This window comes from Microcaecilia unicolor, chromosome 1 (assembly GCF_901765095.1).
Source record: "Microcaecilia unicolor chromosome 1, aMicUni1.1, whole genome shotgun sequence".
NCBI classification, from domain to species: Eukaryota; Metazoa; Chordata; class Amphibia; order Gymnophiona; family Siphonopidae; genus Microcaecilia; species Microcaecilia unicolor.
In genome coordinates, this window is record NC_044031.1 from 31,091,197 (window position 1) to 31,117,787 (window position 26,591).

The following is a 26,591-nucleotide window of genomic DNA, read 5'->3' on the forward strand; positions in this document are numbered from 1 at the left end:
CACACAGTGCAATTTCCACACTTAAAATGTCCTTTTGTTTTGTTAGCCGGTGGTTTATGTGGAGGTAAAGCTGAAGGGGCAATGATTTCTTTTATATTCCTGTCCCTTGAATGGGCAACTGTAAGCTGGTTGTTTTTAGAACAGTCACACGCCCCCCCCCCCCCCCATTTATGCCAGTGTTGTTTTAACACTTTTATATTGTCCTCAGCTGAAAAATTCAAAGAACAAACCAGTTAACTTAGAAATGTTGTATTTGCTGCAGAGAGGAGGTGTCAGATTTACAAAGGGGTATTATATTACTGAACTGGTTAAACTGTTCTCCTAGAATAATACACAATGTTCACTTTTTTTTAAATCTAGAAAAAGATGATCTCAGAAACAGTTATACAGAGACACATCACTGGAAGCTCAGCGAGAAGCCTGAAGGAGAAAAGATGTTATCAGAAAGAGACAAAGAAGAAACTTCTTCCTATTCTGACTGGGGAGAAGAGGGAAAAAAACAATGGATCTCAGAAAATAAACAAAGCAATTCAACGGGAGACACAAAATACCAAAAAGTTCATCAATCAGAGAGACCGTTTACATGTACTGAGTGTGGTAAAAGCTTCAAAAGAAAGGATAATCTTACAGTACACCAACGAGGTCACACGGGTGTGAAACCATTTATATGTAATAACTGTGGAAAAAGCTTCCGTGACAAAGGAAACTTCTTAATACACCAGAGAAACCACACAGGTATAAAACCATATTCATGCACATATTGTGGTAAAAACTTTAGTCGAAAGTCGCATCTTACAGTGCATCAGAAAACCCACATGGGCTTGAAACCTTTTACATGTTCTGAGTGTGGTAGAAGTTTCTCACTGAAAGACAGCCTCACAGCGCATCAGAGAATCCACACAGGAGTGAAGCCTTATTCATGTTCGGAGTGTGGTAAAAGCTTCCGTAACAGAAGAACCATCATGAATCATCGAATAATGCACACTGGATTAAAACCGTTTACATGTACTGAGTGTGGTAAAGGCTTTATTCAGAGGGGATCGCTCAGAACACATCAGACCGTTCACACAGGAATAAAACCATATTCATGTTCTACATGTGGTAAAGGCTTCTCTTACAAAAATAACCTCAAGGCCCACCAAAGACTCCACACTGGTGTGAAACCATTTACATGTTCTGAGTGTGGTAAAAGCTTCAGTCAGGAGGGATACCTTAGAGTACACCAGACAATCCATGTGGGAATGAAACCATATACATGCTCTGAGTGCGGTAAAAGCTTTGCTCTGAAAAAAAGGCTGACGATGCACCAGAAAATTCATACAGGAGTAAAACCTTATTTGTGTTCTGCATGTGACAAAAGCTTCCTTGACAAAAGATCTCTCAGAGCCCACGAAACTATCCATATTGGTGAGAAACCATTTACATGTTCTGAGTGTGGGAAAAGCTTCAGAAAGAAGGATCATTTCAGAATGCACCAGACAATCCACACAGGAATTAAACCATATTCATGTTCTGAATGTGGTAAAAGCTTTAGAAAGAAGGGACATCTCACAAGGCACCAAAGAATCCACACATGAATAAGGCAACATCCATGTTCTGAGTGCAATAAAGCAAGAAAAGCCTCACAAATCAGTAGAGAAATCACACAGTAATGAAACAATTTACATATAGTGAGGATGATGAAAGCTTAAAAAAAACAAGAAAACAACAAAACAAGCGGAAGATATCCAGAAGGACCAGACTGAAGCCACAGATGTTGGAAACCAGAATAATTTATTATGACCCAACACGGTCTGTGTTTCAGGGGTCTTCAGACTGGCTTATACAGGTATTCCTCCAAAGGATCTCACAAAAGTGAGACGATCTGCAAGCTGCTGTGCTTAATTGGCTTCAATTGTGTGTTTAAATAGGCGCTAGATTTTTCTTTGTACGCTCCCGTGTAATGCGCTTCTGGTTGGGATCAGGCAATATTTAAACACACAATTGAAGCCAATTAAGCACAGCAGCTTGCAGATCGTCTCACTTTTGTGAGATCCTTTGGAGGAATACCTGTATAAGCCAGTCTGAAGACCCCTGAAGAAGGCCTTTTCGGCCGAAACACAGACCATGTTGGGTCGTAATAAATTATTCTGGTTTCCAACATCTGTGGCTTCAGTCTGGTCCTTCTGGATATCTTCTGCTTGTTTTGTTGTTTTCTTGTTTTTTTGCGGGAGATTTTGGACTCTCTTTGTTGTTTTGATGAAAGCTTCAAGCAGAAAACAACTCACAATCTACCAAACAGTCAACACATGAAGAAACTTTACATTTGAAGAATGTCATAAAAGCTTTGATTCAAGAAGAGGTACCCCAAGGAGTCAATCATCTATTTATCTATCTCTATATCTATCTATATATATCTTGAATGTGGTAAAGCTTCAGTCACAAAACAACCCTTACAACTCATCAAGGAATCCACAACGGAATGAAACTGTTTCCATTGAGTGAGTGTGGTAAAATCTTCAGTCTGAAGGAAAACTCACAGTAAATTAGAAAATTCAGACTGAATTTAGGTATTTACGTGTCCTGAATGTAATCAAAGTTTCAGCCAGAAAGGAAAACTGAAAATCCACCAGAGAATTCACACAGCATTTTTCAAGCACATCTTAATAAGCTACCTATATATTTTACATCTTATGAACTGCAGAAAGAAATGCTGTATGCCACAATGGAAAGTGTTCGCAGTAAATTTGAGAGATTATGATCAGAGTCCACTTCCCCTGGCATAGGAGTGAGGTTTAATACTATCAGGGTATGCATGAAATTAACCCAGTTGGAAACATTGCCCTTTCCTCCCTCTCAGTGAAAACATTTTAATGTGCTGAGTGTAGTAATAGTTTCACATAGAAGGGAAACATCACAGGGGTGATATGATACAGACGTTCAAATATTTGAAAGGTATTAATCCGCAAATGAACCTTTTCCGTAGATGGGAAGGCGGTAGAACTAGAGGACATGAAATGAGATTGAAAGAGGGCAGACTCAAGAAAAATGTCAGGAAGTATTTTTTCACAGAGAGAGTGGTGGATACTTGGAATGCCCTCCCACGGGTGGTGGTGGAGATGAAACCGGTAACGGAATTAAAAAATGCGTGGGATAAACATAAAGGAATCCTGTTCAGAAGGAATGGATCCTCAGAAGCTTAGCGGAGATTGGGTGGCAGAGCCGGTGGTGGGAGGCAGGGCTAGTGGTTGGGAGGCGGGGCTAGTGCTGGGCAGACTTCTACGGTCTGTGCCCTGAAAATGGCAGATACAAAATCAAGGTCAGGTATACATATAAAGTAGCACATATGAGTTTATCTTGTTGGGCAGACTGGTTGGACCATACAGGTCTTTCTCTGCCGTCATCTTCTATGTTATTATGTGTCAGAGGATCCACACAAGTAAGCTCTCTCATCCACCATAAGTTATAATATTACAGTGTCAGAAAACCACTGGAATTGTTAAAGAACACCTGACTATAGACCAGGGGTAGTAGCAGAAGTCAGCTATGACTCTTTGATGGTGCAGAGCAGCAAGATGGCTGCAACTTAATGAACCAAACTGTGTTCGGTGCGGAGGCTTCCTCACATAAACAAAGATGTATAGTCCTTAAGACTAATCCTTAAAGCAAGGAACAAGAAGAAAGGGGTGGGGCTCAGGACAAGTGAGGTTTCATTGTGACGAGCTATGATACTAGAAAACCCAGGAAGCCCACGTTCAGCAGAGAGAAAGTAGCCTATAAGATCTCCTTTAGAGTTGAGGATGCTCACTTAGGTAGAAAAGGTGGCCACCCACTCTTATACGGAGGGGGTTTGTGCCCAAAAATCATAACTAATGAAAGCAGAGCCACAGATCTCTCCTGGGTTAAACAACTTGGGGGAAGGATGAGAGTGATGGCAGCAGGGCCCGGGTAAGTTTGTCATGGCTACCCAAGATAAGATGGAACACAGAGGGCATCAGCTTGCACGGTGATGCTCCAGAAGTGTGGGGCGTGTTCGTGAATGAGAGAATGTCCCTCCACCACCACCAAAAACCTGCAAAGTGAAGTGGCTTGTGAGTTTGCCCCATTGTTAGGAAGTTATTTGTACTAGGTTAGGTGTGTTGAAAAGTTATACAGTAGAGTCTCGATTATCTGAGGTAACCAGAACCGACTCTTGTTGGGTAAGTGCAGTGCCGTAGCGAGGGCTAATGGCACCCGGGGCGGGTCGCCACTGCGCACCCCCCCCGGACCGCATTCTTACCTGCGGGAGGGCTGATCCGCCCCGAGTGCACGTCACTCGGAGCTGCATCGGCCCCGCTGGTTCTCTGCTCTCTCTGCCCCAGAACAGGAAGTAACCTGTTCCGGGGCAGAGAGAGCAGGGAACCAGCGGGGCCGGCACCCCCCGAGCGCGTGCACCCGGGGCGGACCGCCCCTCCCGCCCCCCCCCTTCCTACGCCACTGGGTAAGTGAAAACTCAGATAATACAGAAAAAAAATAGGAACCCCTCACAATGCATAGAAAACATACTTTATGCATGAAGAACAGGCATGTGGTATCTTTAATTTTAAAATATTGTTTATTAACACTAATCAGCAATGAAACAAATTGTACAGCAGGCAATTTGAGCACAAATACAGAGCAGTACACACAGCACAGCAATTGTACAGCAGGCAATGTGAACAGAAATACTGTACAGGTATGGAACCAAGCAAGGGAAGCCATATTTATTAACTGCAAATACAGAATCAAGCAGAGCCCCATTTCTCAAGATCGCTGTGTTGTTTTCCCCAGTGAACCAGCAGAACTAAAACTGGAAACTCTCCAAATGTAACAGTAAGAATAAAGAAGTGCTGTAAATGTAGATGAGCAAACAGGAATGCAGTAGATGTACATACAGTACTGCATAAACTCATTGTGCACAAGAATCTTACTGTGGTTCCTTTCTGCAAAAGCACAGCCTCAGATCAAAAATGGATCCCTGGCAGGAAAAGCAGGCTCTTGGGTCAGCTCCAGAAATTTCTGCAAAAGCACAGTCTCAGATCAAATATGGTTCTCTGATTGTTAAGCAGCTGTAAACATCTTTAACGTTCACTTTAGGTAGCAGTTCCTTTCTGCAAAAGTTTCTGCTCTATAGACAAACCAACTTTTTTCCTCTTTCCACTGGCCAAAAATTGCTGCCAGGCTGTAAAAGCAAGATCTCGGCTAGAAAGTTCTTCAGTGGTTCCCTTGCTTCAAAAGCGGGGTCCCAGGTCCAAAATTGCTGTTGTGCTCTAAAAGCAATGTCTCAGCTTAAAGGTTTTTCTACGGTTCCCTCGCTGTACATGCAGGGTCTCAGATCCAAAAATTATGGTTACCTTGCTTAGAACCGTGGTCTCAAAAAAAAAATGTAATGTATGAAAGCATGGTCTCAAATCAAAAAAATGGTTCCCTCGCCGCAAAAGCGGGGTCCCAGATCCAAAAATTCATGTGTAGAACCATGGGCTACAGTCGCAAAGAGGAAGAGAAGCCACGTGCTTCTTAATTCATTTGAGGGGTGCACAAAGAAACATCAGCTGCACCGCAGGGTTCCCGTGCAGAGAAGCATGATCTCAGATCAAAAACATGGCTTCCTTGCTGCATGTGAAGCCAGAAAACAGGAAGAGAAGCTGCACGCTTCTTAAGTGCAATGTGATAATGTCACCAGATGGGGGGGCTGTCAGATATGCTGGATGGTTGGATTAGCGAAGTTCAGATAATCAAGACTGTTCTGTATATTGTTTACAAACATGATTGTGTATCACGATTAGTTCAATGATGTGTTAGTGCTGGAGCCTTATAATAAATTCACCCTTTTCGGATGAAACAAGGAATCTTTGGTCATTCCAAGGGGAAGGGGAAGGATGGGGTGGAAGGGGGGGATGGGGGTAGGAAGAGACAGGAGCTAATCAGGGAAGGGTGGGGCAGGAGAAAGAACCATGACATTTAAAATTTTTTAGTACACGGAAGCCGGTGCCTTTGCAAAAGTGGTGCAGTGGGGAACAGCAATCCCACCCCTGGGCAGAAACCCCAGAGGACGGGAGCATTCGCTTGTCACAGTACTAGAAAACCCAGAAAGCCCACAGTGGTGGTGGGGAGGCCATTTAACAGTTAAAGTAGCATGTACAGTGGGAGAACACTCATTTAGGTGGAGAAGATGGCCACCCACTCTTATATGGCGGAGGCGTGCCCAAAAAGCACAACTAATATAAGTGGAGGCTAAAAGATAGATCTCTCCCGGCTTAAATGGCTTGGGGGAAGGATGAGAGCGATGGCAGTGGGTAAGCTTGCTATGGCGACCCGAGACAAGATGGAACACGGAGGGCACCAGCTTGCATGGCCATGCCCCGGATGTCAAAGGTGCGAGTGGCTGAAATGTGGAGCAAGTTCGTGAATCAGAGAATGCCCCACCACCACCAAAATCCCTGTTGGGTTAGACCCATTGTCAGGAAGTTACAAGTGTTAAGGAGTTGTTTGTACTTGGTTAGGTATGATGAAAAGTTGTATATTGTTTACAAACATGATTGCATGGATCACAATTAGTTCAATGATATGTTAGTGCTACGGCCTTACAATAAATTCCCCTTTTCGGAAGAAACAGGACTCTCTGGTCGTTCCGAGGTAAGGGGGCCAATGCTCAGCTGTGTAAACCACAGGTTTCCTTTCTAGGAGTCACCATTGGCCAGGAAGGGAAATCCATAGATTCTCAGAGAACAGATCTCATACAGGAATTACCTCTTCCTACAGATCAGAAATCCCTCCAATCATTTCTAGGGCTTACAGGGTTCTGCCGTGATTTTATGCACAACTATGCTGAAGTGGCTGCTCCACTATACTCCCTGCTTAAACGTAAAGAATATGTTTGGGAGGCAGAGCACACAGAGGCAGTGACTAAACTCAAGCAGACTTTGACTTCTGCTCCTGTCCTTACTCCCCCAGATCACAAGCAGAATTTTTTCCTATACCCAGTGGTTGGGGAGAACAGTAAGGGGCTGCCCTAACACAGCGCTTAGGAGGGACAGACCGGCCAATTGCTTTCTTTTCCAGAGTTCTCACGTCTCCAGAACTTAAAATGGAAACCTGTGAAAAACATGTTCTGAGACTGTCTATGCTGCTATGCAAACGTTTACGTATATTATTGGTGCTCAAACCACGTACATATGTAGCCACCACACCCCCCCTTAAATTCATTGTGGAGGGCAAGTTGGCTTGTAGTAGAATTAGGAGGGAGAGAATAGTCCATTGGACCCTGATGTTGCAGGCACAGAATGTGAAGTTTGAATTACTAAAAGAGCCGAAAGTGCAGGTTGCAGGGATCTTACTGGAGGGACAACCTCATGACTGTCAGTCTTCACCCTGTACCCCCAATCATTTAATATTTAAAGAACAGGTACTGGACAGACTATCCCCCTTTCTTCCTACAGTATATATTGATGGCAGTAGCCAATGTGAGGGAGGAAGGAGACTAGCAGGTTTCGCAATTATACAACTGGGCCCAGATAACCAAGTAATTCTGCAGAGGCAGTACTACTATGGGTCAGCCTCGGCACAATACTGTGAACTGGCTGCCTTTGTGGCCTGTTTGCAGCAATATCAAGACTCCCACCCTGATTCAGATTACGTATTCAGAAGTGCCATTGCATTGCTGCCATGGTGGTTAAGCCACAACTTTAAATCCACAGATGGGTCCATTGTAAAAAATTCAGCACTATGGGCTATGCACAAGAAATAAGTAAAAAATTTCAGAAAGTTCATTTAGTCAAGGTGAAAGCACACAGAAAGAAAGGCCCTTTAGTGAAAGGAAACACTTTAGCAGATTCACTAGCCAAGGAAGTATGCCATGTAGGCCCTATATGGCCCTGGTATGCACCGACCTGGATGGTAGCCATGGCCACACGGTCCACTGATTATGATGAGGTGGTACCACCAGATTATTTCCGTACACTGCAGGAAAATGACTCGGAGCTTTCCAATCTGAAGCGGCTAGTGCAACAAACCCCAGATAACACTTACCAGCATACACCCTTTCTCACACTCACTATACAGAAAGACATGCTGTGTATGAAGAAGGAGGAAGGATTGGTTATAGCTATCCCCAGAGCTCAAGGGAAAGATTGGATGCAGTGGGTTCATGGAGCAGGTCCCATGGGGCACCCAAAAACTGAAGGGATGCTGGTAACCCTGAATATGTTGGTCTGGTGGCCAGAAATGAGACATGACATACAAGATCATGTGGCCTCCTGTGTGATTTGTACTTAATTTGGGAGACAACCTAAAAAGAAAAGGGGACAGCTGATGAGAGCGCCACCACGGGGCCCATTTGAGAGACTACAGATAGATCATGTGGGCCCTCTCCCTTTAACAGCTAAGAAAAACAGATTTTTACTCATGGTAGTTGATTCCTTTTCCCACTGGGTAGAGGCATTTCCTGTATCAGATCAAACTGCCAGAACCACAGCTGAGGTCTTAACTATGCAATTTTTTACACTTTGGGGAATTCCTAAGACTATTGAATCTGATAACGGTCCTGCTTTTGTTTCTCAGCTAGTCAAGGAATTGTTTGATTTTCTAGGCATAGAACAGCAATTGCACATTTCGTACCATCCCCAAGCAGCGGGGCAGGTAGAACATATGAATCAAACAATCAAAGCACATCTCAGCCCTATGCTGAATCTGACAGGGAAAAATTGGGATCAGGCCCTCCCTTTGGTCCTTATGCGTATCAGAGTCAATGTCTGTAAGTCCACAGGTTTTGCCCCCTATGAAGCCTTAATGGGAAGGCCAGTGCCTCGATGGGGAAACCTGCTACATCCTTTTCTCCCGGAGGATCAGACTGTATTTCTTACAAATGAGTGGATGAAATCCCTGCAAGAACACCTAAAAGAAATCCAGACCACTGTGCTGGCAAACACAGAAAAGTCTAGGGATTATCTACAGAAGGTGCAGGACAAAGATTCTGATTTACGACTACTCAAAGTGGGGAGTAAGGTCATGCTCCTAAACCCTAGAGCAAACCTCCCCTTTGGCACAGCAAAGTGGGATGGACCATACTTGGTTACAGATACCTTAGGCCCAAGCCTATATCAGATCCTAATGCCAGACAACCAGCGATGTTGGAAACACATCACTCAGTTGAAACCATATGGATAATGAGTGGTTACCAGTTTCTGCTTTCAGATTCCACCTGAATACAGCACAGATGGCTGATTCCTGAATATAGCACAGAAGGCTGCCCTCCGAACAAAAAGATGTTTGAAGAGTGGTAACTATAGTAGTTACTCATGATGCATAGTTTTGGAGCCTATCTGTATAGTTGAGGAGTCCTATACATGCATTCAATAGTGATGATAATACCTAGTAAACAATAGTAAACATTTCTTTTGAGGTGGTATATAAGTAAGTTTATAAGTAGGTTAGTTATTTTACTGTGATAGTCAGTGTGCTTCTAGTATGGCACGTTTTCTGTTTAGTGTGGTATGTGCAGTGGCATTCCTAGGCTGGCTGACACCCGGGGTGGATCACTGATGCGCCCCGCCCCCCCCCGGATGCAGCACAACCCCCCCCCCCCCCCGGCGAAATTACACCCCCCCCCCGGGTGCAGCGCGACCCCCCCCCCCCCCGGGTGCATTTTTACCTGCTGGGGGTGCCACGCGCCTGTCGGCTCCGAGTCTGCTCGTTCCCTGCTGCTTCCTCTGCCCCGGAACAGGAAGTAACCTGTTCCGCGCAGAGGGAGCAGCAGGGAGGGAACGAGCGGACTCGGCCAACAGGCGCGTGGCACCCCCCCAGCGGCGTGCACCCGGGGCGGACCGCCCACACCGCCCCCCCTTTGTACGCCACAGAGTATATGTTCTCCTTTACCCAAGTCTCATTACAGGAACTATCGTCCGAATATGCACAATTGGTTGGGCCAATTTCACAGATGGGGTATATCGCTATCAAGAAATACCCCCACCATTCCCTGAAGGAAAAGACCTGGTTATCCTGAGTTTCTGTTGGGCGCAGGACAGACCAGCGTACTATTCTTTAAACATCACTCACGCACAGTGGGCTCCACCAATTTCCACTTCCCTAGAATACTTTCTAGGCCCTCCTGCCTTGATTCTGTACAATATTTCCTGTCAGGATAAAGGTACTTGGCAGATCACTTATACATGGATTCAAAGTAATCAACTGCACATTACTGAGACTTGTTTCTTTTTTGATGTACCTTGCTTACCTACCACCCCTCCTCCCACCCACCCCTACAACCTCAGCTCCTCCTATTCTGTACCTCTCAGATATTAATTTGTTCCAGGAGGGGAAACCATTTCAGATTAAATACGATGCACCCCCATGATGTTTTATATGATGTAGAATACCACAGTAGCCTAGCGGTTAGTGCAGCGGACTTCGGTCTTGGGGAACTGGGATCGATTCCCGCTGCAGCTCCCTGTGACTCTGGGTAAAGTCACTTAACCCTCCGTCGCCCCAGATAAACCGCTTTGGATGTGGTTGCAAAAACTGTAGAAAAGCGATAAAGTATTTCTAGTCACTACCAAATAGCCAAACTGCTCTCAATTTGTTGCCAACCACATACATATGCTTAATACATGGTTGGATATGCAGTCAGTCACACCCCCAGCCAATCCCTCTAGATACAAGCGGGAATTATTGGACACCATTTTAGGGGGCACAGGAACTGCACTGGGAGCCCTTAATACAATTGATTTGAGAGGTGCTCCGGAATAAGATGGGATCCTCAGCTCAACATGCTTCTGAAGGGTTTACCTCACAACATATTATTAATGAGGTTTCAGCTAAACTATCTAATGTAATTGTAGATACCTTTGCTCTTATATCACCCATTATAGAACAGAAAATTGTGACTTTAGCACATGAAGAATACAGGTTGGGAAAGAATATTTCATGGGCTATGGCCTGTAATCAAATACAGATCGAGCTTATTACTATCTTAAAGGAAATTCTAATCACGTCTAAGTTAGGCCACTGGCCACCATCTCTTGTTCAGATGGCTACCGGAATTTGCTATAGCTCACCTTGATTGGTGGACGGTTAGTGTTCCAATCTGTTCACAAGGATGCTCTATCTGTACTTTGATCCCATGGTCAGGACAACATACAGTTATTTACCCGGTAGTTAATATTGGTGTGCAAATTAATAATGTGATAATGTATCCTCTGGACCATCTCGCATGGGTGCAGCCCCTGGACAATAATTGGACATCATTCAAACCAATGGACCCTAGCCTGTGCCAGCGGACACCCTTTCATTTCCAGTGTGAACCTCATCAGTTTAAAGAGAGTGACAGCTCCTGCTGGAACAATTCATCCTCCTGTACTCTGACTGCCGAACTTTTGTATTCACCCACTGTCTCATATAGGGTGTACTACCTTGGAGCTGGACACTTTTGTTTTAATCTGTTCTTTCCTCAAAATGTTTCTTTTTCCATTGCTCCCCAATTACATGACATCCGCCTCCCTAAGAACACTTTGTTGTACAGTTCGAACTATGTACAGAACAATACTTGGTGCAGTCATACACGGCTGGTTTCCATAACCATTAATGAGACAACATATTCTGCACCTCTAGTTACCAATGACTCTCTTGACAGTCCAGATTTTATTCCACACGCTGTACAACCACTCCCTCTGGGCATGGGAGAAGAGACTTTACACAAACTACTGAACTTTACTGAACTCCATGCCTATATGGACCATCTGAAAACGACCTCCACACAAGTGAATCATACCATCACCTATGAGAATGGACAAATTAGACAAACTTCAAATTTTGCTACAAGACTCCCATGTTTCAGCATGGGAAATATTCTTTGGATATTCATCTACAGCTGATCATGTCTTTAATGTTTTAATTCACCCTTTCATTATTTTAACTGGTGTACAAGTATTGCTATGCATTGTTATGATCTTCATGTGCTGTAAACTTAGACACGTGTACAACTCTTTGCAACGTCTAACCTATAAAATATCCTCACCCTTGTACACACTACTTTCTTCCCAGCATTTACATTTTAATCTGGCATTTTAATTGGGCTTTTTCTAACAGTCCCATCATCTACCTTGGAACCACTCTAGTCTGACAGGTTAATTTGGGCTTTTTATACCTGGCATCCTGGTGCCTGTAGGCCTTAACCTCCAAAATGCCTGCATCCCTTATGCACTGTCCATTCTGCTCCAAGACGGGTAAGAGGTGGCATATTGGGTTATCCCCGCCCACTAATGACTGCCAAACCTAAGGCATGAGGCTTGGACTCATAATGGGACTTAAACATCTCACTACTGTGGAGATATGAATGAGCAGGACAACTAGCAGGAGCAATATAACTGGACGTATGGGAACATGAACAGTCGTCACTACAGTGACAAATCAGGCATCCAGGTTTGCTTTCATCTTGCCTCCATGCACAAAAAAAAAACAACAAAAAAACAGTCTAACAAACGTAGAGATCCATCCATATTTCAGTCTCAGTGGTCGACAAAAAGGGACCAAACCAACAAGCCAAGTAAGCAATATCTAGTGAAAATTCCTCAAATCATGACAACAGAGGATAACCACCTACCAATTCCAGTGGGATCAGCAGTGAACAGAACAGAAACTATAAAGGACTGGATAATGGAGGAAGACCTTGGACTAGTTTTTCTCAATGAAACATGGATCCATGACAAAGAAGACCCTATAATCGCAGACCTCTGTCCTCCAGGCTATAAAATTGTGCATTGGACCAGAAATGGGAAAATAGGAGGGGGCATCGCAATAATACACAGATCCTTCTTCACAACAGAAACCATAGCTGAATCCATAACACCGCAACTTGAAATTGCCTCGATCAGTATAAAAGACAAATCGCTACTTAACCACCTGTGATGCATCATATTCTATCCCTAGGGCATTAGAGAGCAGCTCAGACAAACCTTATGGATTTTATCTCAAACATGTGTAGCAAACCCAAATGTGTTGCTAGTAGGAGACGTTAACTTACATCTAGAAGATCAAAACATAGCGCCAGATAGTGCAACAAATTCCTTCAAGTATGGGAGTTCCAACGGCCAACTCAACCCACGTAAAAGGCCATGCACTAGACCTACTGGCATACAGATTCTCAATGAACCACAGCTTCTTAATCCATAACCAAAGACGAGCAGAATCTCCCTGGTCTGACCACTTCAGACTAGATGTGACCCTTTACTAGAAAGAACTAGGAACTTCCAAATGCAAATTCAAACTTCATATAAAACAAGAAGGAAAGTTGACCCCCCCAAAATTTTGGCACTCCATATATGAAAATCGGTGGTCACCCCCAACTGATTCCACAGAATTCCTCACTGAATAGGACAAAAGATGCACTACTGTCCTAGACAACATAGCACCCATGTGAACCAAAACCTCACAAAAAAGCAATACGATCCCATGGTATGACAAGGAATTGAAAAAACTAGAAGTTCATTACTAAAGACAAGAACAAGCATGGAGAAAAAATAAAAATGAATCTACACTTACCACATAGAAGTAAGCACAAAAGAGGTACAAACACAAAATAAGACAAGCAAAAAGAAAATTCTACAAGGCACAAATAGTCCCTGACTATAAAGACACGAGGAAACTATATAAGCTTGTGAACAACCTACTAGACATCAAAACAATAACAACAAACGAAGATCTCTCATTAGCAAATGAACTAGCCAAATAGTTTGAAGATATTATCAAATTACGGAAAAATCTACCTCAGGAATATACCAACCTTGAAACCTTCATAGACAAACTAGACCACCCCCAGAGGAAAGACCAGCAAAGGACATGGACAACTTTCGCCTGGCTCTCCTGTGAGATAGTAGCTCAAGTGATAAGAAAGTTTTCTTCTGTAAACTGCAAACTGGACACAAGCCCCAACTACATCATAAAAGCCTGCCCTCTCCAAGATGACTGCTTTCACATCTACATAGTTGGCCGTCCCAGCGGGATTAACATCTTGGAATGCCATCTGGCCAGCAAAGGTAGGCGACGGCGATGGCGGGTTGGCGGCGGGAGAGGGGGTCGAGAGGGTCGTCGGCAGGGGTGGGGTCAAAGTTGGTGGTGGTGGCAGCGGTGGTGGTGGGGGGTCGGCAATGGCAGGGGGGTCGGCAATGGCAGGGGGAGGTTAAAATGTGCCCCTCACCTCAGGCTCTGGGCCCCCCTCCCGCCGAAGTCTGGCTACGCCCCTGAGCTCCACATCTTCTGCAACATTTGCTGCTTCATTTGTTGTTGTTGCTGTTGTTGCTGCCGTCACTGCTCAAAATGTGTTTGCATAAATTGTTGCTGTTGCAGCTTTTGCAGGATCTCCTGCTGTTGCTGCTGGCCTTCCACCAAGGCCTGGATCATCCTTTCCATTTTTTCACTGTAAGCGGCTTGGCCTGCGCAGTACACTGTAAAACAAAATAAAAGTCTGCCTGTCTAGCACTAGCTAAACGTCCCCCCCCCCCCCCCCCGACTAGGGCAGGGCTAACCCCTTTTGCCCGCTGTCCCAGTGTTGTCTCATCGATAGAACCAGAGCCCCGGAGTTCACGGATCCAGCTTCCTTAGGCAGGACAAGCTCCAGATCCCATCACTGCCACAACGTGTGAGATCCCGAGCGAGGGTTGGGGAGTGGGCCAGAAAACAGAGGTCATATTTAAGAGACTTATTATGAGCCTTCTGAAACCACCTCCGTGGGCAAGGGTCCTGCGGGGGTCTAGAGAGGGGTAATTAAAAACAACAGCCAGAGAAAGGGGTGAAACCAAAATAAGTAACATAGTAGATGATGGCAGAAAAAGACCCGCATGGTCCATCCAGTCTGCCCAACAAGATAAACTCATATGTGCTACTTTATGTTTATACCTGACCTTGATTTGTATCTGTCATTTTCAGGGCACAGATCGTAGAAGTCTGCCCAGCACTAGCCCCGCCTCCCATCACCAGCTCTGCCACCCAATCTCCTCTAAGCTTCTGAGGATCCCTTCCTTCTGAACAGGATTCCTTTATGTTTATCCCACGCATTTTTGAATTCCGTTACCGTTTTCATCACCACCTCCCACGGGGGGGGGGGGGGGCATTCCAAGTATCCACCACTCTGTGCGTGAAAAAATTCTTCCTGACATTTTTCTTGAGTCTGCTCCCCTTCAATCTCATTTCATGTCCTCTAGTTCTACTGCCTATTTATTCAAAGGAATTCTTGGGCCTGTTGTTCCTTTCACAGAGCCCGCGATATAGTTCAGTTTATTTAATTGTAAGCAAGCCTCTGGCGATAAGCCAAACACAATCTACGACTGCTGGGGTTGCCACCATGGGCGTAGTTTAACTGTTTCATTTGGGGGGGCAAAAGATGGGGCGGGGCATATTAGCATATTCATTTGCATATCCTATATAATAATTCTCACCTCCAACATTCTGAGGCTGCCTGGAACCGTGGATCATGTTGGAGTAGATAATAATGATGTCACACAACCCACACCAGATTGGCCAGTAGAAGGGAGAGGGGCGGAGCCACGATACAGGGAACAGTGAATCAGCACAACACGGGGAATGCACAGTAGCAGGAACAGAAGCCTCTCTCACATAGTCACTCTCAAACTTACATACTCAGAGGAAAACCTTGCTAGCGCCCGTTTCATTTCAAACAGAAACGGGCCTTTTTTACTAGTAAATATATATATATATGCAGGGCCGGTCTTAAGGCGAGGCAACCGAGGCGGCCGCATAGGGCCTCACGCTCAGGGGGGCCCCGCGCAGCGCGCCTCAGGTCGCCCCACCCCGACCGCCCGAGCACCACTCTCCCTCCCTCCCAAGTTCAACAACGTGCGACGGCGACGTGGTGGGGGCGGTCCGCCCCAGATGTCAGCGGGTGGTGGTGGGGGGGTGCTCCGAGTCCGCTCCTGGCGTTGCTCGTCCTGTCCTGCCTTTAAAAACCCAATTTGAAGCGCTGGAGTAACAGGCAGCAGCGCCTCGCGTCTGCCCTTCTACTAAAAATCTCTTCGACGATGTCATTGGGCCTTCCCACATTGAGTCCCGCCCTCCTCTGAGGTAACTTCCTATTACCGCGAGGGCGGGCGGGACTCAATGTGGGAAGGCCCAATGACGTCGTCGAAGAGATTTTTAGTAGCAGGGCAGACGGGAGGCACTGCTGCCTGTTACTCCAGCGCTTCAAATTGGTTTTTTTTAAAGGCAGTGAGGGTGGTGGGCCTGGGCGGCAGGAGAATGGAGCTGGTAGGTGGGGAGGGACTCAGATGGGAGAAAGGTGTGGGGCTCTCAGGTGGGGGAAGGGTAGGGTGGGGTGGGGAGGGGGTTCTCAAATGGGAAGGAGACTGAGGTGGGGAGGGGGTTCATGGATGGGAGAAGCAGAAGGGGGTGGGGAGGGGGTTCTTGGATAGTTGAAGGGGACGGGTGGGGAGGGGACTGGGGTTCTTGGATGGGAGAGACTGGGGAGGGGGTTCTTGGATGGGAGAAGGGGACGGGTGGGGAGAGGACTGGGATCCTTGAATGGGAGAAGGGGACTGAGGTGGGGAGGGGGTTCAAGGATGGGAGAAGGGGATGGGGAGGGGGTTCTTGGATGCTTGAAGGGGACGGGTGGGGAGGGGACTGGGGTTCTTGGATGGGAGAGACTGGGAAGGGGGTTCTTGGATGCTTGAAGGGGACGGGTGGGGAGGGGACTGGGGTTCTTGGATGGGAGAAGGGGACTGAGGTGGGGAGGGGGTTCAAGGATGGGGGATGGGGAGGGGGTTCTTGGATGCTTGAAGGGGACGGGTGGGGAGGGGACTGGGGCTCTTGGATGGGAGAGACTGGGGAGGGGGTTCTTGTATGGTTGAAGGGGACGGGTGGGGAGGGGACTGGGGTTCTTGGATGGGAGAAGGGGACTGAGGTGGGGAGGGGGTTCAAGGATGGGGGATGGGGAGGGGGTTCTTGGATGCTTGAAGGGGACGGGTGGGGAGGGGACTGGGGCTCTTGGATGGGAGAGACTGGGGAGGGGGTTCTTGGATGCTTGAAGGGGACGGGTGGGGAGGGGACTGGGGTTCTTGGATGGGAGAAGGGGACTGGGTCTGAGAAGGGGCAATGTGGGAAAATGGGGGCCATGCCTGGGGCTGGTGGGAAAATGGGGTATGCGTGGGTCAGGTGGGAGAATGGTTCTGAAAAGGGGGGCCCTAATACAAGGCATGTGGATGAAGGGGGCTGGAACTGGGAGCTGAAAAGGAGGTTAGGTGGGATAAGAGGCTGGAGACTGAAAAGGGGCAGGGGCTGAAACTGGGGACTGGGGGCTGAAAAGGGGACAGGGAGAAGTGGCTGGGGGGCTGAAGCTCGGGACTGGTGGGAGAAAAGGGCTAGGGCTGGGGCTGAAATGGGGGACTGGTGGGATAGTGGGGCTGAAACTGGGGGCTGAAAAAAGGGGCGGAGAGAGGGGCAGATCCTGGATGGGGGAGCAAGAGGGAGGGCAAACCCTGGATGGATGGGAGAGGGAGGGCAAATAGTGGATTGAAGGAGCAGAGAGAAAGGGCAGACAGTGGATGGAAGGGATAGAAAGGGCAGACAGTGAATGGATGGGAGAGAGAGAGAGGGCAGACGAGCAGATGGTGGATGGAAGGGGCAGAGAGAGGGCAGATGTGGATGGAAGGGGCAGGAAGAGAGGGCAGACGGATGGAGGAGACAGCAGAGAGGGCAGACACTGGATGGCAGAGAGAGACCGAAGACAGATGCTGGATGGGAGGAAGACAGTGAAAAGAAGATGAGGAAAGCAGAAACCAGAGACAACAAACTGTAAATAAAATATATATTTAAATTTTTTTGCTTTAGGATAAAGTAGTATTGTAGATATGTTAATAAATGTTTATAATAGAACATGCAAACAAGGTAATCTTTTTATTGGACTAATTTTAATACATTTTGGCTAACTTTCGGAGAAGAAAACCCCCTTCCTCAGGTCAGGATAGGATACTGTAACAGTACTATACTGTATTGACCTGAGGAAGGATGTTTTGGCCTCTGAAAGTTAAATATATTAGTTCAATAAAATGGTATTTTATTTTCTATATTTGTTTTATTTCTATTTGTTAATTTGTAAAGTGGTGATTGGTATTTGTTAGTTGTTTTCAAATTTACATCTGCTGTCTTTATATTTTGCACAGTAGTAGGGGACATTTTCTGTTTCTGTGGTGTTGCATTGTATGCAGAGTCTGGCATCTTGGGGTTTCATTTTATTTTTTGTCTAAATAGAAAGTTTATGATTATTTATTCTATAGTGGATTAGGGTGTATCTGTGTTTGTGAAAAAGACATGGCTTTCAGTTGGCACTGACTGCAGGATCGACAAGCCCTGGAGCTGGGGGCCTTGGAGCTTGGAGGGAGGGGTGGCGGGCCCTGGAGCTAGGGTGGGGGCGGAGTTAGGGTGGGGGCAGGGCTAGGGTGGGGCCCCATCAAATTGGTCTGCATAGGGCCCTGCACTTGCTAAGACCGGCCCTGTATATATGCTAATATGGAGGAAGGAAGGAAGGAAGGAAGGAAGGGGGAAAGAGCTGTTTTTTGGGGGGAATAACCATAATGAATATGTATGAGATATCTCATACATATACATTATGGTTATTCCCAAAAAAGCCAGCTCTTTCTCCCTACCTTCTTTCCTCCTTACCCAGCACTCCCTCTTCCTCTCCAGTAGTATTTCCCCACCCCCTTTCCCATACCATGCCAGTGTAGACCTTAGAAATGCATAAGCTCTATATGTAGATCCTTCAAGAGGTAGTGTGTTGTGATTTAGGCTCTAAAACCCTTTTTGATGTTTTGGTGCCACCTCAGTAAGGCCAACACACAATCTCTCCACTGAAAAACACTATACACAAACTTGTGCAAAAACACACTCATAACCTTACCAAACCACCTTACCTTACCAAACAATAACAGCACTGGACATCCAAGGTCAGGACAAGCTACACCTTATGCGTGGAAAGGCAGCACTGTAATTACACCGGGCTCTAAAACACCAGTACACTACCTAGTGAAAAAAATACAAAAAGGGCTGCAAATACTACACGCTAGCAGAATACTGCACTTTGATCACACATGAAAAACATATGACACAACAGACATGACACAAGGAACTAGAAATCAAAAAATATTAGGGCAAAATACGGAACTGGAAAGTTACCTCAAGAAGTCAGACTCGGCATGCAGCAATACTAGAAAAATTGAAACTTACATGAAAAATATCACAGATGCACATTTCCAAAAGCTGACATATTCTAATTAATAAATTCTGAATAAAATACTTTTTTCTACCTTTGTTGTCTGATCGTTTAGTTTTTCTATTTGCTTTGGTCCCAGTGTCTTGTGTTTTATGCAGTGTCTTCTTTCCATTTGATATTTTTTCTCTCACCATGTCCACCATCCTCCTGTGTCCTTATGCTTTCTGTCTACCATCTATAGCCCTGTCCCTATCCTTCCTCCATTTTCAGTATCTGCTCTCAAAGTGTTCCGATCTAGCCCTTAAATTCATCAGTTTTCCCTCCATCCATATCCAGCATTTCTCCTCACTCCCCTCCCCTGCCCTCCATCCATCCATGTGCATCTACTTCCTCTGTCTTACCTCCCCTCCATCCATGTCCAGCATTTCTCCTCTCTCCCTTCCCCTCCGTGTGCATCTAATTCCTTTGTCTTTCCTTCCCTCCATCCTTATCCAACATTTCACCTCTCTTAACTGCCATCCACTCCATCCATGTCCAGCAACTCTCCATTCTTCCCTGCCCTCTCCTCCATCCATCCATATCCAGCAAATTTCCTCTCTCCCCTGCCCCTCCATCCATCCATGTCCAGCAACTCTCCATTCTTCCCTGCCCTCCCCTCCATCCATCCATGTCCAGCAACTGTCCATTCTCCACTGCCCTCTCCTTCATCCACCCATATCCAGCAAAATTCATCTCTCCCCTGCCCTTCCCTCCTCTCCTGTTCAGCGATCTCTTCTCTCCCTTCCCTCCCCTCCTTTCCATGTCCAGCAATCTCTTCTCTCCCCCTGTCCTCCCCTCCCCTCCATGTCCAGCGATCTCTTCTCTCCCCCTGCCCTCCCCTCTTCTCCATGTCCAGTGATTTCTTCTCTCCCCTCCCCTCCATGTCCAGCGATCTCTTCTCTCCCCCTGCCCTCCCCTCCACTCCATGTCCCGTGCTCTTAAGGTGGTCCAGGCTATTGGAAGGACTTTTCGTAAGGGAGGGGGCAGTGTTCTATAAACAACTTCACATACCCTCCCCCTCAGCTCAACCATACCTGGTTGAGCACCTACTATTTCAGGGTCCACCTCCAAGGACAAAAAGTCTGCATTAGCATGTTCTCTGCTTGCCCAATGCTTCACCTGATAGTTAAAGGGTTGGAGGCTGAGGAACCAGAAGATGTCAGCATATTGTCTACAATGACAGCTAGATCTTTTTCTTGGGTGCTGACTCTAAAAGTGGACCCTAGCGTTAGGTCACTATGATTCGGATTATTCTTCCCAATGTACATCACTTTGCATTTGTCTACATCAAATTTAATCTGCCATTTGGATGCTCAGTCTTCCAAGTTCTTAAGGTTTTCTTGCAACAGTGCTGACGTGTTTTAACAATGTTTTGTGTCATCTGCAAACGTAATCACCTCACTTGTCATTCCGATTTCCAGATCATTTAGAAATATATTAAATAGCACTGGTCACAGCACTCTACTATTCACTCTCTTCCATTGAGAAAAATGTCCATTTAACCCTACCCTCTGTTTTCTATCCAATAGGTAGAAATTCTTTATTAATGCCCCCTCCCTCCCTCCCTCCCTCCCATGTCCTCTAAAGTCAGTCTGTGGCTCTTATTCCTGTCACTATAAGCAGAGACAAATTATCCACCTCATAATTCAGGAACTGGCTTTCTTATTCCTCTCCTCTCCTTTATCAGGTAATGCATCACTTTGCTGAAATTATTACAGCTGCATTTCAATTAAAATTTTAATTGTGATTATAGGTATAGTAACATAGTAGATGATGGCAGAGAAAGACCTGTACAATCCATTCAGTCTGCCCAACAAGATAAACTCATATGTGCTACTTTATGTGTATACCCGACCTTGATTTGTATCTGTCATTTTCAGGGCACAGACCGTAGAAGTCTGCCCAGCACTAGCCCCGCCTCCCAACCACTAGCCCCGCCTCCCACCACCGGTGCTGCCACCCAGTCTCCGCTAAGCTTCTGAGGATCCATTCATAGTAACATAGTAGATGATGACAGAGAAAGACCCGCACGGTCCATCCAGTCTGCCCAACAAGATAAACTCATATGTGCTACTTTATATGTATACCTGACCTTGATTTGTATCTGTCATTTTCAGGGCACAGACCGTAGAAGTCTGCTCAGCACTAGCCCTGCCTCCCAACCACTAACCCCGCCTCCCACCACCGGCTCTGCCACCCAATCTCCTCTAAGCTTCTGAGGATCCCTTCCTTCTGAACAGGATTCCCTTATGTTTATCTCACACATTTTTGAATTCCGTTACCGTTTTCATCTCCACCATCTCCCAAGTATCCACCATTCTCTGCGTGAAAAAATACTTCCTGACATTTTTCTTGAGTCTGCACCCCTTCAATCATATTTCATGTCCTCTAGTTCTACCGCCTTCCCATCTCCGGAAAAGGTTCGTTTGTGGATTAATATCTTTCAAATATTTGAACGTCTGTACCATATCACCCCTGTTTCTCCTTTCCTGCAGGGTATACATGTTCAGGTCATCAAGTCTCTCCTCATACGTCTTGTAACGCTAATCCCATACCATTTTTGTAGCTTTTCTTTGCACCGCTTCAATTCTTTTTACGTCCTTAGCAAGATAGGGCCTCCAAAACTGAACACAATACTCCAACCACTTGCACAGGGGCATCAACACCTCCTTTCTTCTGCTGGTCACACCTCTCTCTATACAGCCTGGCAGTCTTCTGGCTACGGCCACCGCCCACTGCAGCTCCTTGTGATTCTGGGCAAGTCACAATACAGACTGACAAATTACATATTAAAGAATGTAAAACAGAATGCAGAATAGCTATAAATAGCCTTACACTTTTCAGCGTACATCTGAAATGCAGTCCTACGAAGTATACTTTAATACAGCTTGTTGGACTGAGTCTGGGACAGTGTGTACAGGATCAGATCCTCTGCTGTCAGTTCTGGGAGGGTACTGTAGATGGCAACAGTTAGAGGCGGCTCTCTTCAACCTCCCTCTCCTGCTTCTCTTTTCTCGGATCCTCCCCAGACTCCCCCCCCCCCCCCCCTCTCAAGCTGAGCCTGAGAGCAAAGAGGGAGCCAGCAGCCAGGGCTGGAAATTCTGCTATGGAGAAGGGCAGCAGAATGGCTGCAGGGCTTTGTGCTGAGCAGGTAGGAGACTGGCGGGCAGCAGGGGATGCAGTGCCAGGCAATGTCATGCAACCTCTGATACACACATGGTGCATGGAGCAAGCAGACGAAAAAGAAAGTTCTTCTTCCAGGTTCCCCTCCCTTCACAGGGCTGCTGCTGCTCCTGAGCCAGCAAAGAGGGAGCCAGGGCAGGAGAATGGCTGCAGGGCTTTGTGCTGAGCAGGTAGGAGACTGGCAGGAGGTGGGCAGCAGGGGATGCAGTGCCAGGCAATGTCATGCAACCTCTGATACACACATTGTGCATGGAGCAAGCAGACGAAAAAGAAAGTTCTTCTTCCTGGTTCCCCTCCCTTCACAGGGGCTGGAAATGGTGCTGTGGAGAAGGGCAGGAGAATGGCTGCAGGGCTTTGTGCTTAGCAGGTAGGAGACTGGCAGGAGGTGGGCAGCAGGGGATGCAGTGCCAGGCAATGTCATGCAACCTCTGATACACACATGGTGCATGGAGCAAGCAGACGAAAAAGAAAGTTCTTCTTCCTGGTTCCCCTCCCTTCACAGGGCTGCTGCTCCTGAGCCCGGGCTGGAAATGGTGCTGTGGAGAAGGGCAGGAGAATGGCTGCAGGGCTTTGTGCTGAGCAGGTAGGAGACTGGCAGGAGGTGGGCAGCAGGGGATGCAGTGCCAGGCAATGTCATGCAACCTCTGATACACACATGGTGCATGGAGCAAGCAGACAAAAAAGAAAGTTCTTCTTCCTGGTTCCCCTCCCTTCACAGGGCTGCTGCTCCTGAGCCAGCAAAGAGGGAGCCAGGGCAGGAGAATGGCTGCAGGGCTTTGTGCTCAGCAGGTAGGAGACTGGCAGGAGGTGGGCAGCAGGGGATGCAGTGCCAGGCAATGTCATGCAACCTCTGATACACAAGCAGCAGAAGAAATGAGCCTGGCACTGCTCAATCTGTTCCTGGGGCACCAGAAAAGATAGTTCTGCTCTTTGTTCCCTGTAGCCCCTCAGGTTCCTGGTTCCCCTCCGGCTTTGTGATGCTTTTAGTTACTGCTTCCTGTGACTTCTTTAGATCAGTCTTCTCAACCTTTCTTCAGTTGTGACACACCTGACAGTATTTATGTGTGTAACTCACTGAATACTAAATTATCAGCTGAACAACAACAAAATTGTGTAAAATGATGAAATGGGTAATATAAAATGCTAACAAAATTTACTTAATTTTTTTTTTATAACCTCTCAAACTACTCCATCCCATTTAACATAACTCTATTCATACTCCCACTCAGTTGCTTGTTCTCACTGTCACCTGCTCCCTGAGTCCCCACACCCCGAGATCTCCATTCAATTGCCAAGTACCCATGCTCTCACCTGATCCTTCAGTCCTCCCATAATCCCTGGCGTCCTGTTCTCCCTCATCCCCAAATCTCCACTTAATCTCAATTCTGAAAATCTTTTGGGGGGGGGGGGGAACGGGGAGAATTGCTGTCCCTAGAGTTCCCTTTCTCACTGCACCAGGTTCTTATGTGCCTTAGGCTCATCCCCATTCAATAGCCCTCCTTCACAATCCTCCTTTAAAACACCCTCAGATCATCTCTCTTTCTCTAAAGCCAGAAGTCACAGTGATCCTGGCTACATATAGGGGTGGTGCAAGACCCCACTTTACTGGGCCAGGCTAAAAGCGATGCTGCAGTCATTTCTAGCCCAGGCTGGTGGCAGCTGTGATTGTGCTGGCAGTAAAAGTAGGTGCAAGACACAATGATAGTGTTGTAGGGACTCTGGAGGGGACCAGGAGAACTACAGAGTTGGGGTCCAGCAGGGGATAAGGAAGAAATGGAAAGCCTGTGTTAGTCATATAGAGAGGGAAGTTTGAGTTTCACTGAGCTGATAGTGGCCTTGAAGATTATGAATTGTGAATGCTTGGCTTAGGCTAATTACCAAATGTACTAGCAAAAGGCCTTGAAACCGAGGCCTGAAAGAAACAGAGAAAAAATTGTCTGGAGTGTAGCCAAAGAAGGAAGTATGTGGGCCAGAAAGATATGATGTATCTATTGATGTATCAAGATAAACAGGGCCTGAGAAAGGGAAAAGTTGCTTGCCAATTATGCTATCATGACAAAGAATGAATCCATATTTTGAAATTTGCTAAATAAAAGCAGCTCAGCAAAAGGAGAGTTTAGACTAGTTTAGCAAAGCTTTTGATTTTACAGTTGCTGACAATTCTCCCTAAAGCTGGCTTTAACTGATACATTCACTTATAATTTGTGGTGTGTTTTATCCACTTATAATTCATGGTGTGTTTTATTTGCTTGGGTACACGTTGGGCTCTGAAAGAGCCAAGGTAAGGGCAAGGAGTCCTCCAGGTTTCAACAGCCATCAGTAGTAACTGTCATGGGTGGGGAAAGGGGAAAACAGCAGACATGCAGCGTTTCTAGCTGAAGCTGGCAGGAGCAGTCATTTTAGGAGGTGGTGAGGAAGCAGAAATAGAGCAGATAAGGGGTTTCAGTATCTGACTCCCTGGCTTTCTACCCTCTCCAGTCTGCAGGCACACAGGATTGTTAGGGAAAAGCAGTGGCATAGCCAGGAAGTTTTAACAGGGGGTGCATCTCCTACGCCCCCCTCTCCCCAGTACCTTAAGATCATCTCTGCTCCAGTCTTTGCCCGGGCAGCGGCACTCATAGGCTGCCTGCAGCCTGCACCGAGACTTTCTCTCCTGAACTGTCCGGCCATTCACAGAACAGGAATCTACATCAGAAGGGGGGTATGGTTCAGAATGGAAGTCCCAATGCAGGCCGCAGGCACCCTATGAGTACCACTGCCGCTGCCCGGTTGTTGATAAATCCAATTGGAAGCTTGCTTATCGTCACTATAAATTGAAGGTAGCTGAATCCAAACGAAAGTACTATAGCAGCTTAGTAGGTCAGGATATTCTTGACAATAAAGTTAGTTGCCTAACGTCTACTGCTACTGTCGATAATATGCATCAAGCAAGTCCTTCTGCTCAAGAGTTAGCTGACTATTTTGCCAACAAGATCATTCAATTAGGTCTGAATTAACTAAAGCTGATCAAACAGAGAAAAATGGAACACACCCTGATTCTGCATCAAGCACCGGCTTATGTCCGACCCAGGGAATAAGGCAGACCAGATATGGGATGTTTTTCAACCGCTGTCACTTGAAGATGTAAGATCGCTGTTGATGAAATGTTCACACTCCCACTGTTCCCTTGATTATTGCACTGAAATCTTGTTCGTGTCCATCCCAACTGAGGTAGTTCGATGGCTGTTGGATAAACTCAGTGGGCTGTTAGAATCAGGTTGTCTTTCTCTAGATATGGGCAAAATTGTTCTTACACCTTTGCTGAAGGGCTCAGGATTAGATATAACATTGCCTGCAAATTGTCATCCAGTGGCTAGCATACCCCTTTTCACTAAAATGCTGGAAACCTACGTTAGTAAACAATTTTCCTTATATCTGGAAAGAATTTCTAATCTACATTGGTCACAATTTGGTTTCAGGCCTGCACATAGTGTGGAAACCTTGCTGCTTGTTCTGGCAACATGTGTTAAACAATATCTATGTTAGGGGAATCAAGTATTATTTCAGTTTGATATTTCGGGGGCATTTGATGCAATTGATCACATTTTGCTACGTGAGCGGCTGGATCAGATAGAAATAACGGGATCTGTGCTATTCTGTAAAGCAAAATAAACAACTTTCCAACTATTGGTTTCCAAGATGTGGGGCTCCTCAGGGATCCCAGCTCTCTCCTATTTAATTTCTTTATGTCCTCCCTTGGCTCAATTCACCTGGGATTAGGCAAACTATTGCTATCCTATGCTGACGACATCCTGCTTCGCCTACCATTAAACTCTTCATGTCAAGACCCAATCCAGTCTGTAACAACTGGGATGAACGCTGTTCAATTGTGGGCCCTGAGAAGCCAAAACTAAATGCGCAAAAAACTAAGATTGCGTGGTTCTAGAATCGAGGAGTTATTGCTCCAATTTCAATAACACCAGTTAATGGTAAAGCCAGTGTAGTCGAATCTGAAACCAGGGTTCTTAGGGTCTTGCTTGACTCCTCCCTAACATATTCCTCCCATATTAATCAACTATGGAAGAAAGCTCTGTTTAAAATGAGACAGCTACGTCAAGTCAGGTCATTTTTTGACCAAAAAGCCTTTGCACTGTTTGTCCAAATGCTGGTCCTACCACATCTG

The 26,591-nt window shown here is 46.1% G+C and overlaps 1 protein-coding gene across 1 annotated transcript in view; it reads left to right on the forward strand.

Annotated features, from left to right (window-relative positions):
• Nucleotides 1–26,591, forward strand: part of LOC115463615 — a 123,011-nt gene that overhangs the window by 55,307 nt on the left and 41,113 nt on the right. The window contains 2 exon segments of the mRNA XM_030194339.1: nt 361–1,556; nt 8,557–9,000. Of these exon segments, the coding sequence (XP_030050199.1) occupies nt 361–1,556; nt 8,557–9,000 (1,640 nt within the window).